General features: G+C 43.1%; 1 protein-coding gene across 1 annotated transcript in view; it reads left to right on the top strand.

The window, feature by feature from the left end:
• Positions 1 to 4,984: 4,984 nt before the first annotated feature.
• Positions 4,985 to 20,956, top strand: part of LOC121557768 (2-acylglycerol O-acyltransferase 2-A) — a 35,529-nt gene continuing 19,557 nt past the window's right edge. Inside the window, exons 1-2 of the mRNA XM_045214492.1 lie at positions 4,985 to 5,370; positions 19,214 to 19,392. Of these exons, the coding sequence (XP_045070427.1) occupies positions 5,277 to 5,370; positions 19,214 to 19,392 (273 nt within the window). The 5' untranslated portion in view covers positions 4,985 to 5,276. The remainder of the gene's footprint in view (positions 5,371 to 19,213; positions 19,393 to 20,956) is intronic.

The following is a 20,956-nucleotide window of genomic DNA, read 5'->3' as shown; positions in this document are numbered from 1 at the left end:
CCCATCCGAAGAAACCCCCGGACAGGGCCAAACAGGAAGGATATAACCCCACCCACTCTGCCAAAGCACAGCCCCCGCACCACTAGAGGGATATCCTCAACCACCAACTTACAATCCTGAGACAAGGCCGAGTATAGCCCACAGAGGTCTCCACCACAGCACAAACCAAGGGGGGCGCCAACCAGACAGGAAGATCACGTCAGTAACTCAACCCACTCAAGTGACGCACCCCTCCCAGGGACGGCATGAAAGAGCACCAGCAAGCCAGTGACTCAGCCCCTGCAACAGGGTTAGAGGCAGAGAACCCCAGTGGAGAGGGGAACCGGCCCGGCAGAGACAGCAAGGGCTGTTCGTTACTCCAGAGCCTTTCCGTTCACCTTCACACTCCTGGGCCAGACTACACTCAATCATATGACCTACTGAAGAGATAAGTCTTCAGTAAAGACTTAAAGGTTGAGACCGAGTCTGCGTCTCTCACATGGGTAGGCAGACTGTTCCATAAAAATGGAGATCTATAGGAGAAAGCCCTGCCTCCCGCTGTTTGCTTAGAAATTCTAGGGACAATTAGGAGGCCTGCGTCTTGCGACCGTAGCGTACGTATTGGTATGTACGGCAGGACCAACTCGGAAAGATAGGTAGGAGCAAGCCCATGTAACGCTTTATAGGTTAACAGTAAAACCTTGAAATCAGCCCTTGCCTTAACAGGAAGCCAGTGTAGGGAAGCTAGCACTGGAGTAATATGATCAAATTTCTTGGTTCTAGTCAGGATTCTAGCAGCCGTATTTAGCACTAACTGAAGTTTATTTAGTGCTTTATCCGGTTAGCCGGAAAATAGAGCATTGCAGTAGTCTAACCTAGAAGTAACAAATGCATGGATTAATTTTTCTGCATCATTTTTGGACAGAAAATTTCTAATTTTTGCAATGTTACGTAGATGGAAAAAAGCTGTCCTTGAAACAGTCTTGATATGTTCGTCAAAAGAGAGATCAGGGTCAAGAGTAACGCCGAGGTCCTTCACAGTTTTATTTGAGACGACTTTACAACCATCAAGATGAATTGTCAGATTTAACAGAAGATCTCTTTGTTTCTTGGGACCTAGAACAAGCATCTCTGTTTTGTCCGAGTTTAAAAGTAAAAAGTTTTCAGCCATCCACTTCCTTATGTCTGAAACACAGGCTTCTAGCGAGGGCAATTTTGGGGCTTCACCATGTTTCATTGAAATGTACAGCTGTGTGTCATCCGCATAGCAGTGAAAGTTAACATTATGTTTTCGAATAACATCCCCAAGAGGTAAAATATATAGTGAAAACAATAGTGGTCCTAAAACGGAACCTTGAGGAACACCGAAATGTACAGTTGATTTGTCGGAGGACAGACCATTTACAGAGACAAACTGATATCTTTCCGACAGGTAAGATCTAAACCAGGCCAGAACTTGTCCGTGTAGACCAATTTGGGTTTCCAGTCTCTCCAAAAGAATGTGGTGATCGATGGTGTCAAAGGCAGCACTAAGGTCTAGTAGCACGAGGACAGATGCAGAGCCTCGGTCTGACGCCATTAAAAGGTCATTTACCACCTTCACAAGTGCAGTCTCAGTGCTATGATGGGGTCTAAAACCAGACTGAAGCATTTCGTATACATTGTTTGTCTTCAGAAAGGCAGTGAGTTGCTGCGCAACAGCTTTTTCTAAAATTTTTGAGAGGAATGGAAGATTCGATATAGGCCGATAGTTTTTTATATTTTCCGGGTCAAGGTTTGGCTTTTTCAAGAGAGGCTTTATCACTGCCACTTTTAGTGAGTTTGGTACACATCCGGTGGATAGAGAGCTGTTTATTATGTTCAACATAGGAGGGCCAAGCACAGGAAGCAGCTCCTTCAGCAGTTTAGTAGGAATAGGATCCAGTATGCAGCTTGAAGGTTTAGAGGCCATGATTATTTTCATCATTGTGTCAGGAGATATAGTACTAAAACACTTAAGTGTCTCTCCCGATCCCAGGCCCTCGCAGAGTCTGTGCAGATCCAGGACAGCTAAGCCCTGGAGGAATACACAGATTCAAAGAGGAGTCCGTAATTTGCTTTCTAATGGTCATGATCTTTTCCTCAAAGAAGTTCATGAATTTATTACTGCTGAAGTGAAAGCCATCCTCTCTTGGGGAATGCTGCTTTTTAGTTAGCTTTGCAACAGTATCAAAAAGAAATTTTGGATTATTCTTATTTTCCTCGATTAAGTTGGAAAAGTAGGATGATCGAGCAGCAGTGAGGGCTCTTCGGTACTGCACGGTACTGTCTTTCCAAGCTAGTCGGAAGACTTCCAGTTTGGTGTGGCGCCATTTCCGTTCCAATTTCCTGGAAGCTTGCTTCAAAGCTCGGGTATTTTCTGTATACCAGGGAGCTAGTTTCTTATGACAAATGTTTTTCGTTTTTAGGGGTGCAACTGCATCTAGGGTATTGCGCAAGGTTAAATTGAGTTCCTCAGTTAAGTGGTTAACTGATTTTTGTCCTCTGACGTCCTTGGGTAGGCAGAAGGAGTCTGGAAGGGCATCAAGGAATTTTTGTGTTGTCTGAGAATTTATAGCACGACTTTTGATGCTCCTTGGTTGGGGTCTGAGCAGATTATTTGTTGCGATTGCAAACGTAATAAAATGGTGGTCCGATAGTCCAGGATTTTGTGGAAAAACATTAAGATCTACAACATTTATTCCATGGGACAAAACTAGGTCCAGAGTATGACTGTGGCAGTGAGTAGGTCCAGAGACATGTTGGACAAAACCCACTGAGTCGATGATGGCTCCGAAAGACTTTTGGAGTGGGTCTGTGGACTTCTCCATGTGAATATTAAAATCACCAAAAATTAGAATATGATCTGCTATGACTACAAGGTCTGATAGGAATTCAGGAAACTCAGAGAGGAACGCTGTATATGGCCCAGGAGGCCTGTAAACAGTAGCTATAAAAAGTGATTGAGTAGGCTGCATAGATTTCATGACTAGAAGCTCAAAAGATGAAAACGCCATTTTTTTTTTTGTAAATTGAAATTTGCTATCGTAAATGTTAGCAACACCTCCGCCTTTGCGGGATGCACGGGGAATATGGTCACTAGTGTAACCAGGAGGTGAGGCCTCATTTAACACAGCAAATTCATCAGGCTTAAGCCATGTTTCAGTCAGGCCAATCACATCAAGATTATGATCAGTGATTAGTTCATTGACTATGACTGCCTTTGAAGTGAGGGATCTAACATTAAGTAACCCTATTTTGAGATGTGAGGTATCACGATCTCTTTCAATAATGGCAGGAATGGAGGAGGTCTTTATCCTAATAAGATTGCTAGGGTGAACACCGCCATGTTTAGTTTTGCCCAACCTAGGTCGAGGCACAGACACAGTCTCAATGGGTATGGCTGAGCTGACTACACTGACTATGCTATTGGCAGACTCCACTAAGCTGGCAGGTTGGCTATAAATAACTAGAGTTTAGGCCTACTACTAATGATTATTATAAATAACTAGAGTTTAGGCCTACTACTAATGATTATTATAAATAACTAGAGTTTAGGCCTACTACTAATGATTATTATAAATAACTAGAGTTTAGGCCTACTACTAATGATTATTATAAATAACTAGAGTTTAGGCCTACTACTAATGATTATTATAAATAACTAGAGTTTAGACCTACTACTAATGATTATTATAAATAACTAGAGTTTAGGCCTACTACTAATGATTATTATAAATAACTAGAGTTTAGGCCTACTACTAATGATTATTATAAATAACTAGAGTTTAGGCCTACTACTAATGATTATTATAAATAACTAGAGTTTAGGCCTACTACTAATGATTATTATAAATAACTAGAGTTTAGGCCTACTACTAATGATTATTATAAATAACTAGAGTTTAGGCCTACTACTAATGATTATTATAAATAACTAGAGTTTAGGCCTACTACTAATGATTATTATAAATAACTAGAGTTTAGGCCTACTACTAATGATTATTATAAATAACTAGAGTTTAGGCCTACTACTAATGATTATTATAAATAACTAGAGTTTAGGCCTACTACTAATGATTATTATAAATAACTAGAGTTTAGGCCTACTACTAATGATTATTATAAATAACTAGAGTTTAGGCCTACTACTAATGATTATTATAAATAACTAGAGTTTAGGCCTACTACTAATGATTATTATAAATAACTAGAGTTTAGGCCTACTACTAATGATTATTATATATAACTAGAGTTTAGGCCTACTACTAATGATTATTATAAATAACTAGAGTTTAGGCCTACTACTAATGATTATTATAAATAACTAGAGTTTAGGCCTACTACTAATGATTATTATAAATAACTAGAGTTTAGGCCTACTACTAATGATTATTATAAATAACTAGAGTTTAGGCCTACTACTAATGATTATTATAAATAACTAGAGTTTAGGCCTACTACTAATGATTATTATAAATAACTAGAGTTTAGGCCTACTACTAATGATTATTATAAATAACTAGAGTTTAGGCCTACTACTAATGATTATTATAAATAACTAGAGTTTAGGCCTACTACTAATGATTATTATAAATAACTAGAGTTTAGGCCTACTACTAATGATTATTATAAATAACTAGAGTTTAGGCCTACTACTAATGATTATTATAAATAACTAGAGTTTAGGCCTACTACTAATGATTATTATAAATAACTAGAGTTTAGGCCTACTACTAATGATTATTATAAATAACTAGAGTTTAGGCCTACTACTAATGATTATTATAAATAACTAGAGTTTAGGCCTACTACTAATGATTATTATAAATAACTAGAGTTTAGACCTACTACTAATTATTATTTCTGAAGTCTGTCCTCCAGACCTCCCCTCTGCTCTGATTGGTTGACACTCCCGATCTCTCCTTTACTCTGATTGGTTGATGCGGTTCTATTCCGGGAGGTTGGTCGTGACGTGGTGGAGAGTCCGCCTGGAGGCGAGCTGTTCTCTTAGTTAAATTCAAAAGTTTGTTTGCAGAGATTAACTCCGTGACTGTAACGAGAAAGGTGAACTAAAGACCAGCAACAACCGAATAACGTCGATAACGGAACTTCCACGGTGCTGCACGAGCCTGACCCGTGCGTTTCAGAAGTTTGAGTTGCAGCAAATCAGGAGCTATCACTCAAAACAACGTGTTCCCTCACACACCGGGAGCCAGACACTGAGAAGGGGACAGGCGGATGAACCCTGTAGCCGGAAGGTTCGTGTGTTTCCCGCGATGAAGATCCAGTTCGCTCCGTTGAACATCCCGCTGCGGAGGAGACTCCAGACAGCCGCGGTGCTGCAGTGGGTCTTCTCTTTCCTTGTGCTAGGTGTGTGTCTCTCTCTCTCTCTCTCTCTGTGTGTGTGTGTGTGAGAGAGGGGTTCATTAGCTCATGTTATTGAGACAGTGTTGTGATGTTCTCAAGGTTCAATTAATTACTTTGTTGCTAAATAGAGTAAATAGTCACAAACTCTGAATTGCCAATAGACCTGACTAGTACTTTCTAATCGATTATAGTATTTCTTAAAGGGGAACTGCCTCCTAGAACCAAGTTCTCCGGTATAAACGGCCTATGTGGCATCGATATGAGTCATTCATTCTAGTGTCAAAATTGACAACAAAGTGGAAATAGGATCATTTTGCTAATAAAACCAAACCGAGATTTAGAATTGAGTGCGTCACGAAGGGAATGGATGAGTTGGGCATCGATTACTTACATTCCAACTTTTTCCTATGAGGGGGTTCGATTAATCTCGCCCGGGTGCCTTGGAGGCGTGTTTTGCACCGGCTGAAAGTTGATTTCATTGGATTTGGAATCAGGCTTCCTCCCGGGAATGACGACAGACGGCTCAAAACAAAAGGGATGTAATTAAGCATGTGTAGGATTCTGTGTTTTCACATACAAACGTGATTGCTTTTGATAAAAACGCGTTATCTGCCTTCCCAATGAAAACTAGTTTGAAAATACTAACATTTTATTTTATAGAAAAGAGATATATGTTTCTGGACAATGAACCATGCTGCCTTGTTGACAAAATGCAGATTCCTGTTGCATTTGAGAAGGGCGCTCTTCCCTCCCCACTTTCGCCCGATGACGTGACGGGCAAAGGCCCGGTTCAACCCGGGTCAGTGTAAAATGTTACTCCTTCAGTTATGTCCAATTGCCGAGAGACAACAAGGTGCGGTCCACCCCCAGCTGCTGTGTTGTGGACATGTTGCCAAGTCTAATGCGTTCAACAATATTGCGCAAGATGGCAAGGAATGGATTACATAGAACAAACGTATGCCATGATGGCTGTGACTGGTGTGTGGTGAGTAGCTAGCTAACTATGATACTGTGATGTAACTAGCTAAATACATAGCATCTCCCTAATGTGTCATTTATATTTATTATGGATCCCCATTAGCTGCTGCCAAGGGGGTCCAGCAAAATTAAGGCAGTTATACATTTTAAAAACATTACAATACATTCATAACAGATTTCACAACATATTAAGTGTGCACCCTCAGGCCTCTACTCTACTACCACATATCTATAACACAACATCCATGTGTACATGTGTGTGTATAGTGCGTATGTTATCGTGTGTTTGTATGCATGTGTCTATGTTTGTGTTGCTTCACAGTCCCCACTGTTCCATAAGGTGTATTTTTATCTATTTTTTAAATCTAATTTTACTGCTGGCATGAGTTACTTGATGTGGAATAGAGTTCCATGTAGTCATGGCTCTATGTAGTACTGTGTGCCTTCCATAGTCTGTTCTTGACTTGGGGACTGTGAAGAGACCTCTGGTGGTATGTCTTATTGGGGTATGCATGGGTGTCTGAGCTGTGTGCCAGTAGCAGTGGCGGCTCCTGAAAAAATTCTCAGGGGGGGCAATTTTTCTGATGATTTAGGTGACCTACACACATTTTTAAAAAGATATGTCCAGCAACAACATGAAGACAGGGGCAGCATATAAGTCAATACCAGAAGCATTTATTGACTGATCTCAAAAGTGTTGGCTTACCAGGGTTGGTGGAGCCCTCAGTTTCATCTTTGCCTCGCAAAGCTAACTCAAACACTCCGCAAAACTTCACACACTGGATTAGCCGGCTGAGGATGTGGCGGTTCTTGCTAACCTCATCGTTGTGGCGGCGGACAGCTAGCCTGTATCCCTCATCCAGTTGAGTGGCAATGTTCACTCTCCCCAAAGCAGACAATCTCAAACAGCTGTCCATGTGGGTCTTTGACAGCTCATGTTTCTTAATCTTTTCTGAAAGATGGTGCATGTCCGTTACACCAGTCGCTGTCCAAGCGGTGCTGTCTGCCGTGCCGCCTTCAGGGTGGGTAGCAGAAGACTGCATTAGCTACATCGCAGCCTGCTAGCCAGGTTTTTCATTCGTACCAATTTTTGGAAAATCCTCGGGTGTAGGACTTTCCCCCTTTAGTAGAAACCTGTTGAATTATTACATTTGGTCTGGGAGGTCCTAATTGTTTCGTTGCCAATTTATCTTGATTTGTTCGCCGACAAAAAGGAACTTCTTTCAAAGAGACAATCGAGTTGCACTGAACGCTAGCCATCTTGACAGTAGTACGTGAATTGATTGACGCTGCTACCCGCTCTTTTCTTAGTTACGTTCATGGTTATGTTACGTATGACGAAAGCGCGTAAGTGCAAGCCCTCACGGAACCCATAGAGATTGTATTGAAAGCTCTGATATTTGAAAAAAAAAGATTTTACATGAGAGTCTGAGAGACTTCTGGGGCGATTTTCAACCTGACTGAAATCGCCCCAAAAGGGGCGGGGCCATTTGAAGCACGACTTTAGCCTGATTGGACATTTAGTGGCAGATCAGACGTCTAGATTAGAACACTGATAACTACTGTTGCCGTGATATACTGTCGCCCATATCGCCCTAATGAACACACCGCCCCTGGCCAGTAGTTCAAACAGACAGCTCGGTTCATTCAACATGTCAATACCTCTCACAAACACAAGCAGTGATGAAGTCAATCTCTCCTCCGCTTTGAGCCAGGAGAGATTGACATGCATATTATGAATGTTAGCTCTCTGTGTACCTCCAAGGGCCAGCCGTGCTGCCTTGTTCTCAGCCAATTGCAATTTTCCTAAGTCCCTCTTTGTGGCACCTGACCACACGACTGAACAGTAGTCAAGGTGCGACAAAACTAGGGCCTGTAGGACCTGCCTTGTTGATAGTGCTGTTAAGAAGGTAGAGCAGCACTTTATTATGGACAGACTTCTCCCCATCCTAGCTACTGTTGTATCAATATGTTTTGACCATGACAGTTTACAATCCAGGGTTACTCCAAGCAATTTACTCTCCTAAACTTGCTCAATTTCCACATAATTCATTACAAGATTTAGTTGAGGTTTAGGGTTTAGTGAATGATTTGTCCCAAATACAATGCTTTTAGTTTTTGAAATATTTAGGACTAACTTGCCACCCATTCTGAAACTAACTGCAGCTCTTTAAGTGTTGCAGTCATTTCAGTCGCTGTAGTAGCTGACATTTATAGTATTGAGTCATTCGCATACATAGACACACTGGCTTTACTCAAAGCCAATGGCATGTCGTTAGTAAAGATTGAAAAAAGTAAGGGACCTAGACAGCTGCCCTGGGGAATTCCTGATTCTACCTGGATTTTGTTGGAGAGGCTTCCATTAAAGAACACCCTCTGTGTTATGTTAGACAGGTAACTCTTTATCCACATTATAGCAGGGGGTGTAAAGCCATAACACATACGTTTTACCAGCAACAGACTATGATCGAAAATGTCAAAAGCCGCACTGAAGTCTAACAAAACAGCCCCCACAATCTTTTTATCATCAATTTCTCTCAGCCAATCATTTGTATAAGTGTTGTGCTTGTTGAATGTCCTTCCTTATAAGCGTGCTGAAAGTGTGTTGTCAATTTGTTTACTGTAAAATAGCATTGTATCTGGTCGAACACAATTTTTTCCAAAAGTTTACTAAGGGTTGGTAACAGGCTGATTGCTCGGCTATTTGAGCCAGTTAAGGGGGCTTTACTATTCTTAGGTAGGGGAATAACTTTTGCTTCCCTCCAGGCCTGAGGGCACACACTTTCTAGGAGGCTTAAATTGAAGATATGACAAATAGGAATGGCAATATCGTCCGCTATTATCCTCAGTAATTTTCCATCCAAGTTGTAAGACCCCGGTAGCTTGTCATTGTTGATCGACAATAAGATTTTTTTCACCTCTTCCACACTTACTTTACGGAATTCAAAATGACAATGCTTGTCTTTAAAAATTTGGTCAGATATACTTGGATGTGTAGTGTCCGCGTTTGTTTCTGGCATGTCATGCCTAAGTTTGCTAATCTTGCCAATGAAAAAATCATTAAAGTAGTTGGCAATTTCAGTGGGTTTTGTGATGAATGAGCAATCTGATTCAATGAATGATGGAGCTGAGTTTGCCTTTTTGCCCAAAATTCAATTTTAAGGTGCTCCAAAGCTTTTTACTATCATTCTTTGTCATTTATCTTTAATTCATAGTGTAGTTTCTTCTTCTTTTTATTCAGTTTAGTCACATGATTTCTCAATTTGCAGATGAGACTAAAATTGAGCTTTTTGGCCATCAAGGAAAACGCTATGTCTGGCGCAAACCCAACACCTCTCATCACCCCGAGAGCACCAATGTTTTTCATCGGCAGGGACTGGGAAACTGGTCAGAATTGAAGGACTGATGGATGGCGCTAAATACAGGGAAATTCTTGAAGGAAACCTGTTTCAGTCTTCCAGAGATTTGAGACTGGGACGGAGGTTCACCTTCCAGCAGGACAATGACCCTAAGCATACTGCTAAAGCAACACTCGAGTGGTTTAAGGGGAAACATTTAAATGTCTTGGAATGGCCTAGTCAAAGCCCAGACCTCGATCCAATTGTCAAAATTAACTATTTAAACTAGTTATTAAACTAGTCAAAGCCCAATAGTTATGCACGCTCAAGTTTTCTGTTAATTTGTCTTATTTCTTGTTTGTGTCACCCCAAAAATATTTTGCATCTTCAAAGAGGTAGGCATGTTGTGTAAATCAAATGATACAAAAATCAATTTAAATTCCAGGATGTAAGGCAACAAAATAGGAAAAATGCCAAGGGGGTGAATACTTTCACAAGCCACTGTACATATGTTAACGTGGGCTATTTTTAACACTTTTCTGGGATGCTTGATTATTTTTCTTGCTTTACTGGGAAGCTTAGCAGAGGTAGACATACTCAGGTTATCTTTATTAGTGCAGGGTGAGCTGCACACAGTGGACTCCCACACCACCTCATTGCTAACAGTATTACTCTGGTTCATAGGCATATGATTACTGAATACAATAGCTGTAGGATCAGCAGAGGCATTCCGGGCAGTAAGAGGGACATAAATTAGATTATTTACATTGTTTCTTCCAAAGCCCCTAGGATAATGTACATTTCCTGAATCATTAGGCCTGTAACCTAATACAGTCATGGCCAAAATTGTTGGCACCCCTGAAATTTTTCCAGAAAATGAAGTATTTCTCACAGAAAAGTATTGAAATTACACATGTTTTGCTATGCACATGTTTATTTCCTTTGTGTGTATTGGAATAACACAAAAAAAAACAGGAAAAAAGCAAATTTGACATAATTTCACACAAAACTCAAAAAATGGGCCGGACAAAGTTATTGGCACCCTTAACTTAATATTTAGTTGCACACCCTTTGGAAAAAATAACTGAAATCAGTCGCTTCCTATAACCATCAATAAGCTTCTTACACCTCTCACCCGGAATTTTGGACCACTCTTCTTTTGCAAACTGCTCCAGGTCTCTCATATTGGATGGGTGCCTTTTCCCAACAGCAATTTTAAGATCTCTCCACAGGTGTTCAATGGGATTAAGATCTGGACTCATTGCTGGCCACTTCAGAACTCTCCAGCGCTTTGTTGCCATCCATTTCTGGGTGCTTTTTGAAGTATGTTTGGGGTCATTGTCCTGCTGGAAGACCCATGATCTCGGACGCAAACCCAGCTTTCTGACACTGGGCCCTACATTGCGACCCAAAATCCTTTGGTAATCCTCAGATTTCATGATGCCTTGCACACAGTCAAGGCACCCAGTGCCAGAGGCAGCAAAACAACCCCAAAACATCTTTGAACCTCCACCATATTTGACTGTAGGTACTGTGTTCTTTTCTTTGAAGGCTTCATTACATTTTCTGTAAACAGTAGAACGATGTGCTTTACCAAAAAGCTCTATCTTGGTCTCATCTGTCCATAAGACGTTCTCCCAGAAGGAATTTGGCTTACTCATGTACATTTTGGCAAACTGTAGTCTTGCTTTTTTATGTCTCTGTGTCAGCAGTGGGGTCCTCCTGGGTCTCCTGCCATAGCGTTTCATTTCATTCAAATTTCGACGTATAATTCGCGCTGACACTGATGCACCCTGAGCCTGCAGGACAGCTTGAATTTCTTTGGAACTTGTTTGGGGCTGCTTATCCACCATCCGGACTATCCTGCGTTGCAACCTTTCATCAATTTTTCTCTTCCGTCCACGTCCAGGGAGATTAGCTACAGTGCCATGGGTTGCAAACTTCTTGATCATGTTGCGCACTGTGGACAAAGGAACATCTAGATCTCTGGAGATGGACTTGTAACCTTGAGATTGTTGATATTTTTCCACAATTTTGGTTCTCAAGTCCTCAGACAGTTCTCTTTTCCTCTTTCTGTTCTCCATGCTTAGTGTGGCACACACAGAAACACAATGCAAAGACTGAGTCAACTTCTCTCCTTTTTATCTGCTTTCAGGTGTGATTTTTAGATTGCCCACACCTGTTACTTGCCCCAGGTGAGTTTAAAGGAGCATCACATGCTTGGAACAAACTTATTTATCCACAATTTTGAAAGGGTGCCAATAACTTTGTCCGGCCCATTTTTTTAGTTTTGTGTGAAATTATGTCAAATTTGCTTTTTTCCTGTTTTTTTTTTGTGTTATTCCAATACACACAAAGGAAATAAACATGTGCATAGCAAAACATGTGTAATTTCAATACTTTTCTGTGAGAAATACTTCATTTTCTGGAAAAATTTCAGGGGTGCCAACAATTTTGGCCATGACTGTATGTATGATGGCGCCGGAGAAGATGGCTGCCGTTTTACAGCCCTCTAACCAATTGTACTATTATGTGTTTTTTCGCGTTAATTGTAATTTATTCTGTACATAATGTTTCTGCCACCGTCTCTTATGACCAAAAAGAGCTTCTGGATATCAGGACAGCGATTACTCACCTCGTATTGGACAAATATATTTTTTTCGGACGCGAAGGATATTCTACAGACACCCGACAAGGCCCAAATCTCCGTCATTTGCATGAGAAAGAGACAGAGATATTGTGGACATGGGTCGGGGTGCTTTGTAAGGATCCGACGGCGAGCGAGTAAACTGTCTCTTCCATCAATCCTATTAGCCAATTTTCAATCATTTGAAAATAAATTAAATGACCTAAGAGTACGGTTATCCTACCAACGGGACATTAAAAACTGTAATATCTTATGTTTCACCGAGTCGTGGCTGAACGACGACATGGATAACATACAGCTGGCGGGATATACGCTACATCGGCAGGATAGAACAGCTGACTCCGGTAAGACAAGGGGTGGCGGTCTGTTTATTTGTAAACAACAGCTGGTGTATAAAATCTAATACTAAGGAAGTCTCAAGGTTTTACTCACCTGAGGTAGAGTATCTCATGATAAGCTGTAGACCACACTATTTACAAGAGAATTTTCATCTATATTTTTTGTAGCTGTCTATTTACCACCACAAACCGATGCTGGCACTAAGATTGCACTCAATGAGCTGTATAAGGCCATAAGCAAACAGGAAAACGCTCATCCAGAGGCAGCACTCCTACTGTCCGGGGACTTTAATGCAGGGACACTTAAATACGTTTTTCCTAATTTCTACCATCATGTTAAATGTGCAAAGCAGGAAGCACCAGTGACTCGGTTAATAAGGAAGTGGTCAGATGACGCAGATGCTAAGCTACAGGACTGTTTTGCTAGCACAGACTGGAATATGTTCCGGGATTCTTCCGATAGTATTGAGGAGTACACCACATCAGTCACTGGCTTCATCAATAAGTGCATTGATGATGTCGTCCCCACAGTGACCGTACGTACATACCCCAACCAGAAGCCATGGATTACAGGCAACATCCGCACTGAGCTAAAGGGTAGAGCTGCCGCTTTCAAGGAGCGGGACTCTAACCCGGACGCTTATAAGAAATTCTGCTAAGCCCTCCGACGAACCATCAAACAGGCAAAGAGTCAATACAGGACTAAGATTGAATCGTACTACACCGTCTCTGATGCTCGTCGGATGTGGCAAGGCTTGAAAACGATTACAGACTAGTAACACAAGCCTACCAGACGAGCTAAATCAGTTATATGCTTGCTTTGAGGCAAGCAACACTGAAGCATGATTGAGAGCAGCAGCCGTTCCGGATGACTATGTGATCACGCTCTCCGTAGCCGATGTAAGTAAGACTTTTAAGCAGGTCAACATTCACAAGGCTGCAGGGCCAGATGGATTACCATACATTTCCAACATGTCCCTGACTGAGTCTGTTTCAAGCGGGTTAGTATGTGACAAATAAAATGTGATTTGATGTAATGGTTCAGGTTAGGACTGGTTCTAGATCAGTGGTTAGGTTAGTTGGTCTTAGCTGGTCTCTCTGTACTCTCTGACATTTTTTTATTTTTTATTTCACCTTTATTTAACCAGGTAAACCAGTTGAGAACAAGTTGTCATTTACAACTGCGACCTGGCCAAGATAAAGCAAAGCAGTGCGATAAAAACAACAACACAGAGTTACATATGGGGTAAACAAAACAAAGTCAAAAATACAACAGAAAATATATACAGTGTGTGCAAATGTAGTAAGTTATGGAGGTAAGGCAATAAATAGGCTATAGTGCAAAATGGTTACAATTTAGTATTAACACTGGAATGATAGATGTGCAAATAGAGATACTGGGGTGCAAATTAGCAAAATAAATAACAATATGGGGATGAGGTAGTTGGGTGGGCTAATTTCAGAATGGCTGTGTACAGGTGCAGTGATCGGTAAGCTGCTCTGACAACTGACACTTCAAATTAGTGAGGGAGATAAGAGTCTCCAGCTTCAGAGATTTTTGAAGTTCGTTCCAGTCATTGGCAGCAGAGAACTGGAAGGAATGGCGGCCAAAGGAGGTGTTGGCTTTGGGGATGACCAGTGAGATATACCTGCTGGAGCGCATACTACGGGTGGGTGTTGCTATGGTGACCAATGAGCTAAAATAAGGCGGGGATTTGCCTAGCAGTGATTTATAGATGACCTGGAGCCAGTGGGTTTGGCGACGAATATGTAGTGAGGGCCAGCCAACGAGCGTACAGGTCACAATGGTGGGTAATATATGGGGCTTTGGTGACAAAACGGATGGCACTGTGGTAGACTACATCCAATTTGCTGAGTAGAGTGTTGGAGGCTATTTTGTAAATGACATCGCCAAAGTCAAGGATCGGTAGGATAGTCAGTTTTACGAGGGCATGTTTGGCAGCATGAGTGAAGGAGGCTTTGTTGCGAAATAGGAAGCCGATTCTAGATCTAACTTTTGATCGGAGATGCTTAATGTGAGTCTGGAAGGAGAGTTTACAGTCTAACCAGACACCTAGGTATTTGTAGTTGTCCACATACTCTAGGTCAGACCCGCCGAGAGTAGTGATTCTAGACGGGTGGGCGGGTGCAAGCAGCATTCGGTTGAAGAGCATGCATTTAGTTTTACTAGTGTTTAAGAGCAGTTGGAGGCTACAGAAGGGGTGTTGTATGGCGTTGAAGCTCGTTTGGAGGTTTGTTAACACAGTGTCCAATGAAGGGCCAGATGTATACAAAATGGTGTCGTCTGCGTAGAGGTGGATCTGAGAGTCACCAGCAGCAAGAGCGACATCATTGATATACACAGAGAATAGAGTCGGCCCGAGAATTGAACCCTGTGGCACCCCCATAGAGATGGCCAGAGGTCCAGACAACAAGCCCTCCGATTTGACACATTGAACTCTATCTGAGAAGTAGTTGGTGAACCAGGCGAGGCAGTCATTAGAGAAACCAAGGCTATTTAGTCTGCCAATAAGAATGCGGTGGTTGACAGAGTCAAAAGCCTTGGCCAGGTCGATGAAGACTGCTGCGCAGTACTGTCTTTTATCGATCGCGGTTATAATATCATTTAGGACCTTGAGCGTGGCTGAGGTGCACCCATGACCAGCTCGGAAACTGGATTGCATAGCGGAGAAGGTACGGTGGGATTCGAAATGGTCGGTGATCTGTTTGTTAACTCGGCTTTCAAATACTTTCGAAAGGCAGGGCAGGATGGATATAGGTCTGTAACAGTTTGGATCTAGAGTGTCACCCCCTTTGAAGAGGGGGATGACCGCGGCAGCTTTCCAATCTCTGGGGATCTCAGACGTTACGAAAGAGAGGTTGAACAGGCTAGGAATAGGGGTTGCGACAATTTCGGTGGCTAATTTTAGAAAGAAAGGGTCCAGATTGTCTAGACCAGCTGATTTGTAGGGGTCCAGATTTTGCAGCTCTTTCAGAACATCAGCTGTCTGACTTGTGTGAAGGAGAAGCGGGGGGGGCATGGGCAAGTTGCAGCGGAGGGTGCAGAGCTGGTGGCCGGGGTAGTGGTAGCCAGGTGGAAAGCATGGCCAGCTGTAGCAAAATGCTTGTTGAAATTCTCGATTATCGTAGATTTATCAGTGGTGATAGTGTTTCCTAGCCTCAGTGCAGTGGGCAGCTGGGAGGAAGTGCTCTTATTCTCCATGGACTTTACAATGTCCCAAAACTTTTTGGAGTTAGTGCTACAGGATGCAAATTTCCGTTTGAAAAAGCTAGCCTTTGCTTTCCTAACTGATTGTGTATATTAGTTCCTGACTTCCCTGAAAAGTTGCATATCGCGGGGGCTGTTTGATGCTAATGCAGTACGCCACAGGATGTTTTTGTGCTGGTCAAGGGCAGTCAAGTCTGAGGAGAACCAGGGGCTATATCTGTTCTTAGTTCTGAATTTTTTGAATGGGGCATGCTTATTTAAGATTGAGAGGAAAGCACTTTTAAAGAACAACCAGGCATCCTCTACTGACGGAATGAGGTCAATATCCATCCAGGATACCCGGGCCAGGTCAATTAGAAAGGCCTGCTCGCTAAAGTGTTTTAGGGAGCGTTTGACAGTGATGAGGGGTGGTCGTTTGACCGTGGACCCGTTACGGACGCAGGCAATAAGGCAGTGATCGCTGAGATCCTGGTTGAAGACAGCGGAGGTGTATTTAGAGGGTAAATTTGTCAGGATGATATCTATGAGGGTGCCCATGTTTACAGATTTAGGGTTGTACCTGGTAGGTTCGTTGATAATTTGTGTGAGATTATAGGCATCTAGTTTGGATTGTAGGATGGCCGGGGTGTTAAGCATATCCCAGTTTAGGTCACCAAGCAGTACGAACTCTGAGGATAGATGGGGGGCAATCAGTTCACATATGGTGTCCAGGGCACAGCTCGGGGCAGAGGGGGGTCTGTAGCCAGCGGCAACAGTGAGAGACTTATTTCTGGAAAGGTGGATTTTTAGAAGTAGAAGCTCAAACTGTTTGGGCACAGACCTGGATAGTACAATAGAGCTCTGCAGGCTATCTCTACAGTAGATTGCAACCCCACCCCCTTTGACAGTTCTATTGAGACGGAAAATGTTGTAGTTGGGGATGGAGATTTCTGAATTTTTGGTGACCTTCCTAAGCCAGGATTCAGACACTGCTAGAACATCAGGGTTGGCGGAGTGTGCTAACGCAGTGAATAACTCAAACTTAGGGAGGAGGCTTCGGATGTTAACGTGCAAGAAACCAAGGCTTTTACGGTTACAGAAGTCAACAAATGATAACGCCTGGGGAGTAGGAGTGATACTGGGGGCTACAGGGCCTGGGTTAACCTCTACATCACCAGAGGAACAGAGGAGGAGTAGAATAAGGAAATGGCTAAAGGCTTTAAGTACTGGTCTTCTAGTGGGTTGGGTACAGAGAAAAAAAGGGGCAGATTTCTGGGCGTTGTAGAATAGATTCAGGGCATTATGTACAGACAAGGATATGGAAAAATATGAGTACAGTGGAGGCAAACCTAAGCGTTGGGTAACGATGAAAGAGAGAGTATCACTGGATGCACCGATTGAGCCGGTCTCTGCGTGTATGGGGGGGTGGGACAAGGGAGCTATCTAAGGCAGGTTGAGCTGGACTGGGGGCTCTACAGTGAAATAGTACAATAAGAAATAACCGAAACAGCAATAGACAAGGCATATTGACATGGGAGAGAGGCATAAAGCAATCACAGGTGTTATTCGAGAGAGCTAAGACAACAGCTGGTAATGGCGACAAAGTTTGGGCTGAGGCTAAACATAAACAGGATGCAGTACCGTAAAAAGGAACAGTCCAGCAGACATCAGCTGTATAGCTGAGTTATCATAAGGTCCGGTGAACAGCAATAGGATAGTTCGGAGGTAGCCTGTTGTGACCACATCAGACGATTTTGTTGGCAGACCAGTCGTGTTGGATTGGCGGGGCTCCGTGTCAACACTAGGAGGTCCGGTTGACAGAGAGGTAGATAGCCAGGAGATGGGCCTGGCTCGAGGCTAGCTCAAGGCAGATTAGCCAACAACAACGTCCATTTGGTTGCAGCTAGCTAGTTGCGATGATCCGGTGTTAAAGGTCCAGTGATTCAGGCAGAAAAAACGATATGTTCTGGATCGATAACGCGCTGTGCAGACAGTGCAGACTGGCCGATAATAGTCCAGGCTAGAGCTGGCTGGTAGGTAGTGCAGGCCACGGATAATGGTGAAGACCGCTAACAGTGGCTAATAGCAAGTAGCTAGTTAGCTGGCTACTCCCGTCCGGTAGACAGAGAGGCAGATAGCTGGGATATGGGCCTGGCTCGAGGCTAGCTCAAGGCTAACTGGTGCTTGCTTCGGGAGCAGTGGTGATTAGCCAAACAGCAACATCCATTTGGTTGCGGCTAGCTAGTTGCGATCCGGTGTTAATGTCCAGTGATTAAGTTATTCCGGCAGAAAATCTGATGTTCTGGGTGAAAACCGCTAACGGTGGCTAATAGCAAGTAGCTAGTTAGCTGGCTAGCTAGTTTCAACTGCAGATTCTAGATAAAAGGTAAGTCAATAATAGAATCCGTTCCACATTGAGTGAGGCGGGTTGCAGGAAAGTATATTTTGTAGAAGGATGAAAACGCCATCTTGGAATCACATTGAACTGATCTGTCTAACCTTTACCCTCTAACCCTTACCCTAAAAGCCAATTTATGCTTGATCCGAAAATGTGGTCAGAGGCTCTGTATGGAGGGTGTGACTCAATTGCGGAGGCATGCAGCACCTTTGACCTCTCTGCAGTGAAGCTGGGGAGTAGGGGACTGTTTTCTGTGTGTGTGTAGGGGGCAGGGAGTAGGGGACTGTTTTCTGTGTGTGTGGGGGGCAGGGAGTAGGGGACTGTTTTCTGTGTGTGTGGGGGGCAGGGAGTAGGGGACTGTTTTCTGTGTGTGTGTAGGGGGCAGGGAGTAGGGGACTGTTTTCTGTGTGTGTGTAGGGGGCAGGGAGTAGGGGACTGTTTTCTGTGTGTGTGTAGGGGGCAGGGAGTAGGGGACTGTTTTCTGTGTGTGTGTAGGGGGCAGGGAGTAGGGGACTGTTTTCTGTGTGTGTGGGGGGCAGGAAGTAGGGGACTGTTTTTCTGTGTGTGTGTAGGGGGCAGGGAGTAGGGGACTGTTTTCTGTGTGTGTGTAGGGGGCAGGGAGTAGGGGACTGTTTTCTGTGTGTGTGTAGGGGGCAGGGAGTAGGGGACTGTTTTTCTGTGTGTGTGTAGGGGTCAGGGAGTAGGGGACTGTTTTCTGTGTGTGTGTAGGGGGCAGGGAGTAGGGGACTGTTTTTCTGTGTGTGTGTAGGGGGCAGTGGGGGAGAGTGGATGGATGGCCTTTGCTTTCACCCACTTGGCTCACACACACACAAAGACACTAACACACACATTTGCTCTCTGCTCTCCTTTATCAAACATGTGACCTTTCCCCAGCCCAGTGAGTAACTGACCATCAACATGTCTGTCCTATTTCCCCAGCCCAGTGTTGTCTAGCAGGGTATGTGTTGCTGTGTGTCTCTGACTGGTGGGTTCTGGCGGTGCTGTATGCTGGTTGGCTGTATCTTGACAGGGACACACCCACCAGCGGGGGTCGGAGGTCAGAGTGGCTTCGGAACTGCAGCGTCTGGAAACACTTCAGAGACTACTTCCCTCTCAATGTAAGACTGACCTCTAACCTGAACACTAACAGGCCTCCAACATGGGCCGTAACTTTAGCAGAGTGTGAGACTCTGGGTCTAAGCAATACGGCTCTGCAAGAGGCTTTCAATGAAACCTGGGTCTAAGCAGTACGGCTCTGCAAGAGGCTTTCAATGAAACCTGGGTCTAAGCAGTACGGCTCTGCAAGAGGCTGCTCTGGTTCTATTTTCACGCCAAAGAACACTTGATAAAGTGGCGCTCTGCTCATGCTGGCAAAAGGTACGCTTCCAGTGTACACACACACCAATACACTCACACACACCAATACACTCACACACACCAATACACTCACACACACCAATACACTCACACACACCAATACACTCACACACACACCAATACACTCACACACACACCAATACACTCACACACACACCAATACACTCACACACACACCAATACACTCACACACACACCAATACACTCACACACACACCAATACACTCACACACACACCAATACACTCACACACACACCAATACACTCACACACACACCAATACACTCACACACACACCAATACACTCACACACACACCAATACACTCACACACACCAATACACTCACACACACCAATACACTCACACACACCAATACACTCACACACACACCAATACACTCACACACACACCAATACACTCACACACACCAATACACTCACACACACACCAATACACTCACACACACACCAATACACTCACACACACACCAATACACTCACACACACCAATACACTCACACACACACCAATACACTCACACACACACCAATACACTCACACACACACCAATACACTCACACACACACCAATACACTCACACACACCAATACTAGATAGACTCTATCTCTATCTATTCAATGGGCTTTATTAGCATGGGAAACATATGTTTACATTGCCAAAGCAAATGGACTAGACCATAAACAAGGGAAACATTAGTAAACATTACATTCACAAAGGTTGTAAAAGAATATAGACATTTTAAATGTCATATTATTGTACGGTGTTGTAACAAATAGTTGAAGTATGAAAGGGAAAATAAATAAACAGATAAATATGGGTTGTATTTACTATGGTGTTTGTTCTTCACTGGTTGCCCCTTTCTCATGGCAACGAGCCACAAATCTTGCTGCTGTGATTGCACACAGTGGTATTTCACCCAGTAGATACAGTGAGGAAAAAAGTATTTGATCCCCTGCTGATTTTGTACGTTTGCCATTGACAAAGACATGATCAGTCTATAATTTGAATGGTAGGTTTATTTGAACAGTGAGAGACAGAATAACATAAAAAAAATCCAGAAAAACGCATGTCAAAAATGTTATAAATTGATTTGCATTTTAATGAGGGAAATAAGTATTTGACCCCTCTGCAAAACATGACTTAGTACTTGGTGGCAAAACCCTTGTTGGCAATCACAGAGGTCAGACGTTTCTTGTAGTTGCCCATCTCAGGAGGGATTTTGTTCCACTCCTCTTTGCAGATCTTCTCCAAGTCATTAAGGTTTCAAGGCTGACGTTTGGCAAC

This window comes from Coregonus clupeaformis, unplaced genomic scaffold (assembly GCF_020615455.1).
Source record: "Coregonus clupeaformis isolate EN_2021a unplaced genomic scaffold, ASM2061545v1 scaf0269, whole genome shotgun sequence".
In the NCBI taxonomy this organism is placed as follows: domain Eukaryota; kingdom Metazoa; phylum Chordata; class Actinopteri; order Salmoniformes; family Salmonidae; genus Coregonus; species Coregonus clupeaformis.
Note: the sequence above shows the minus strand (reverse complement) of the source record. Positions and strands in the feature narration are given on the sequence as shown.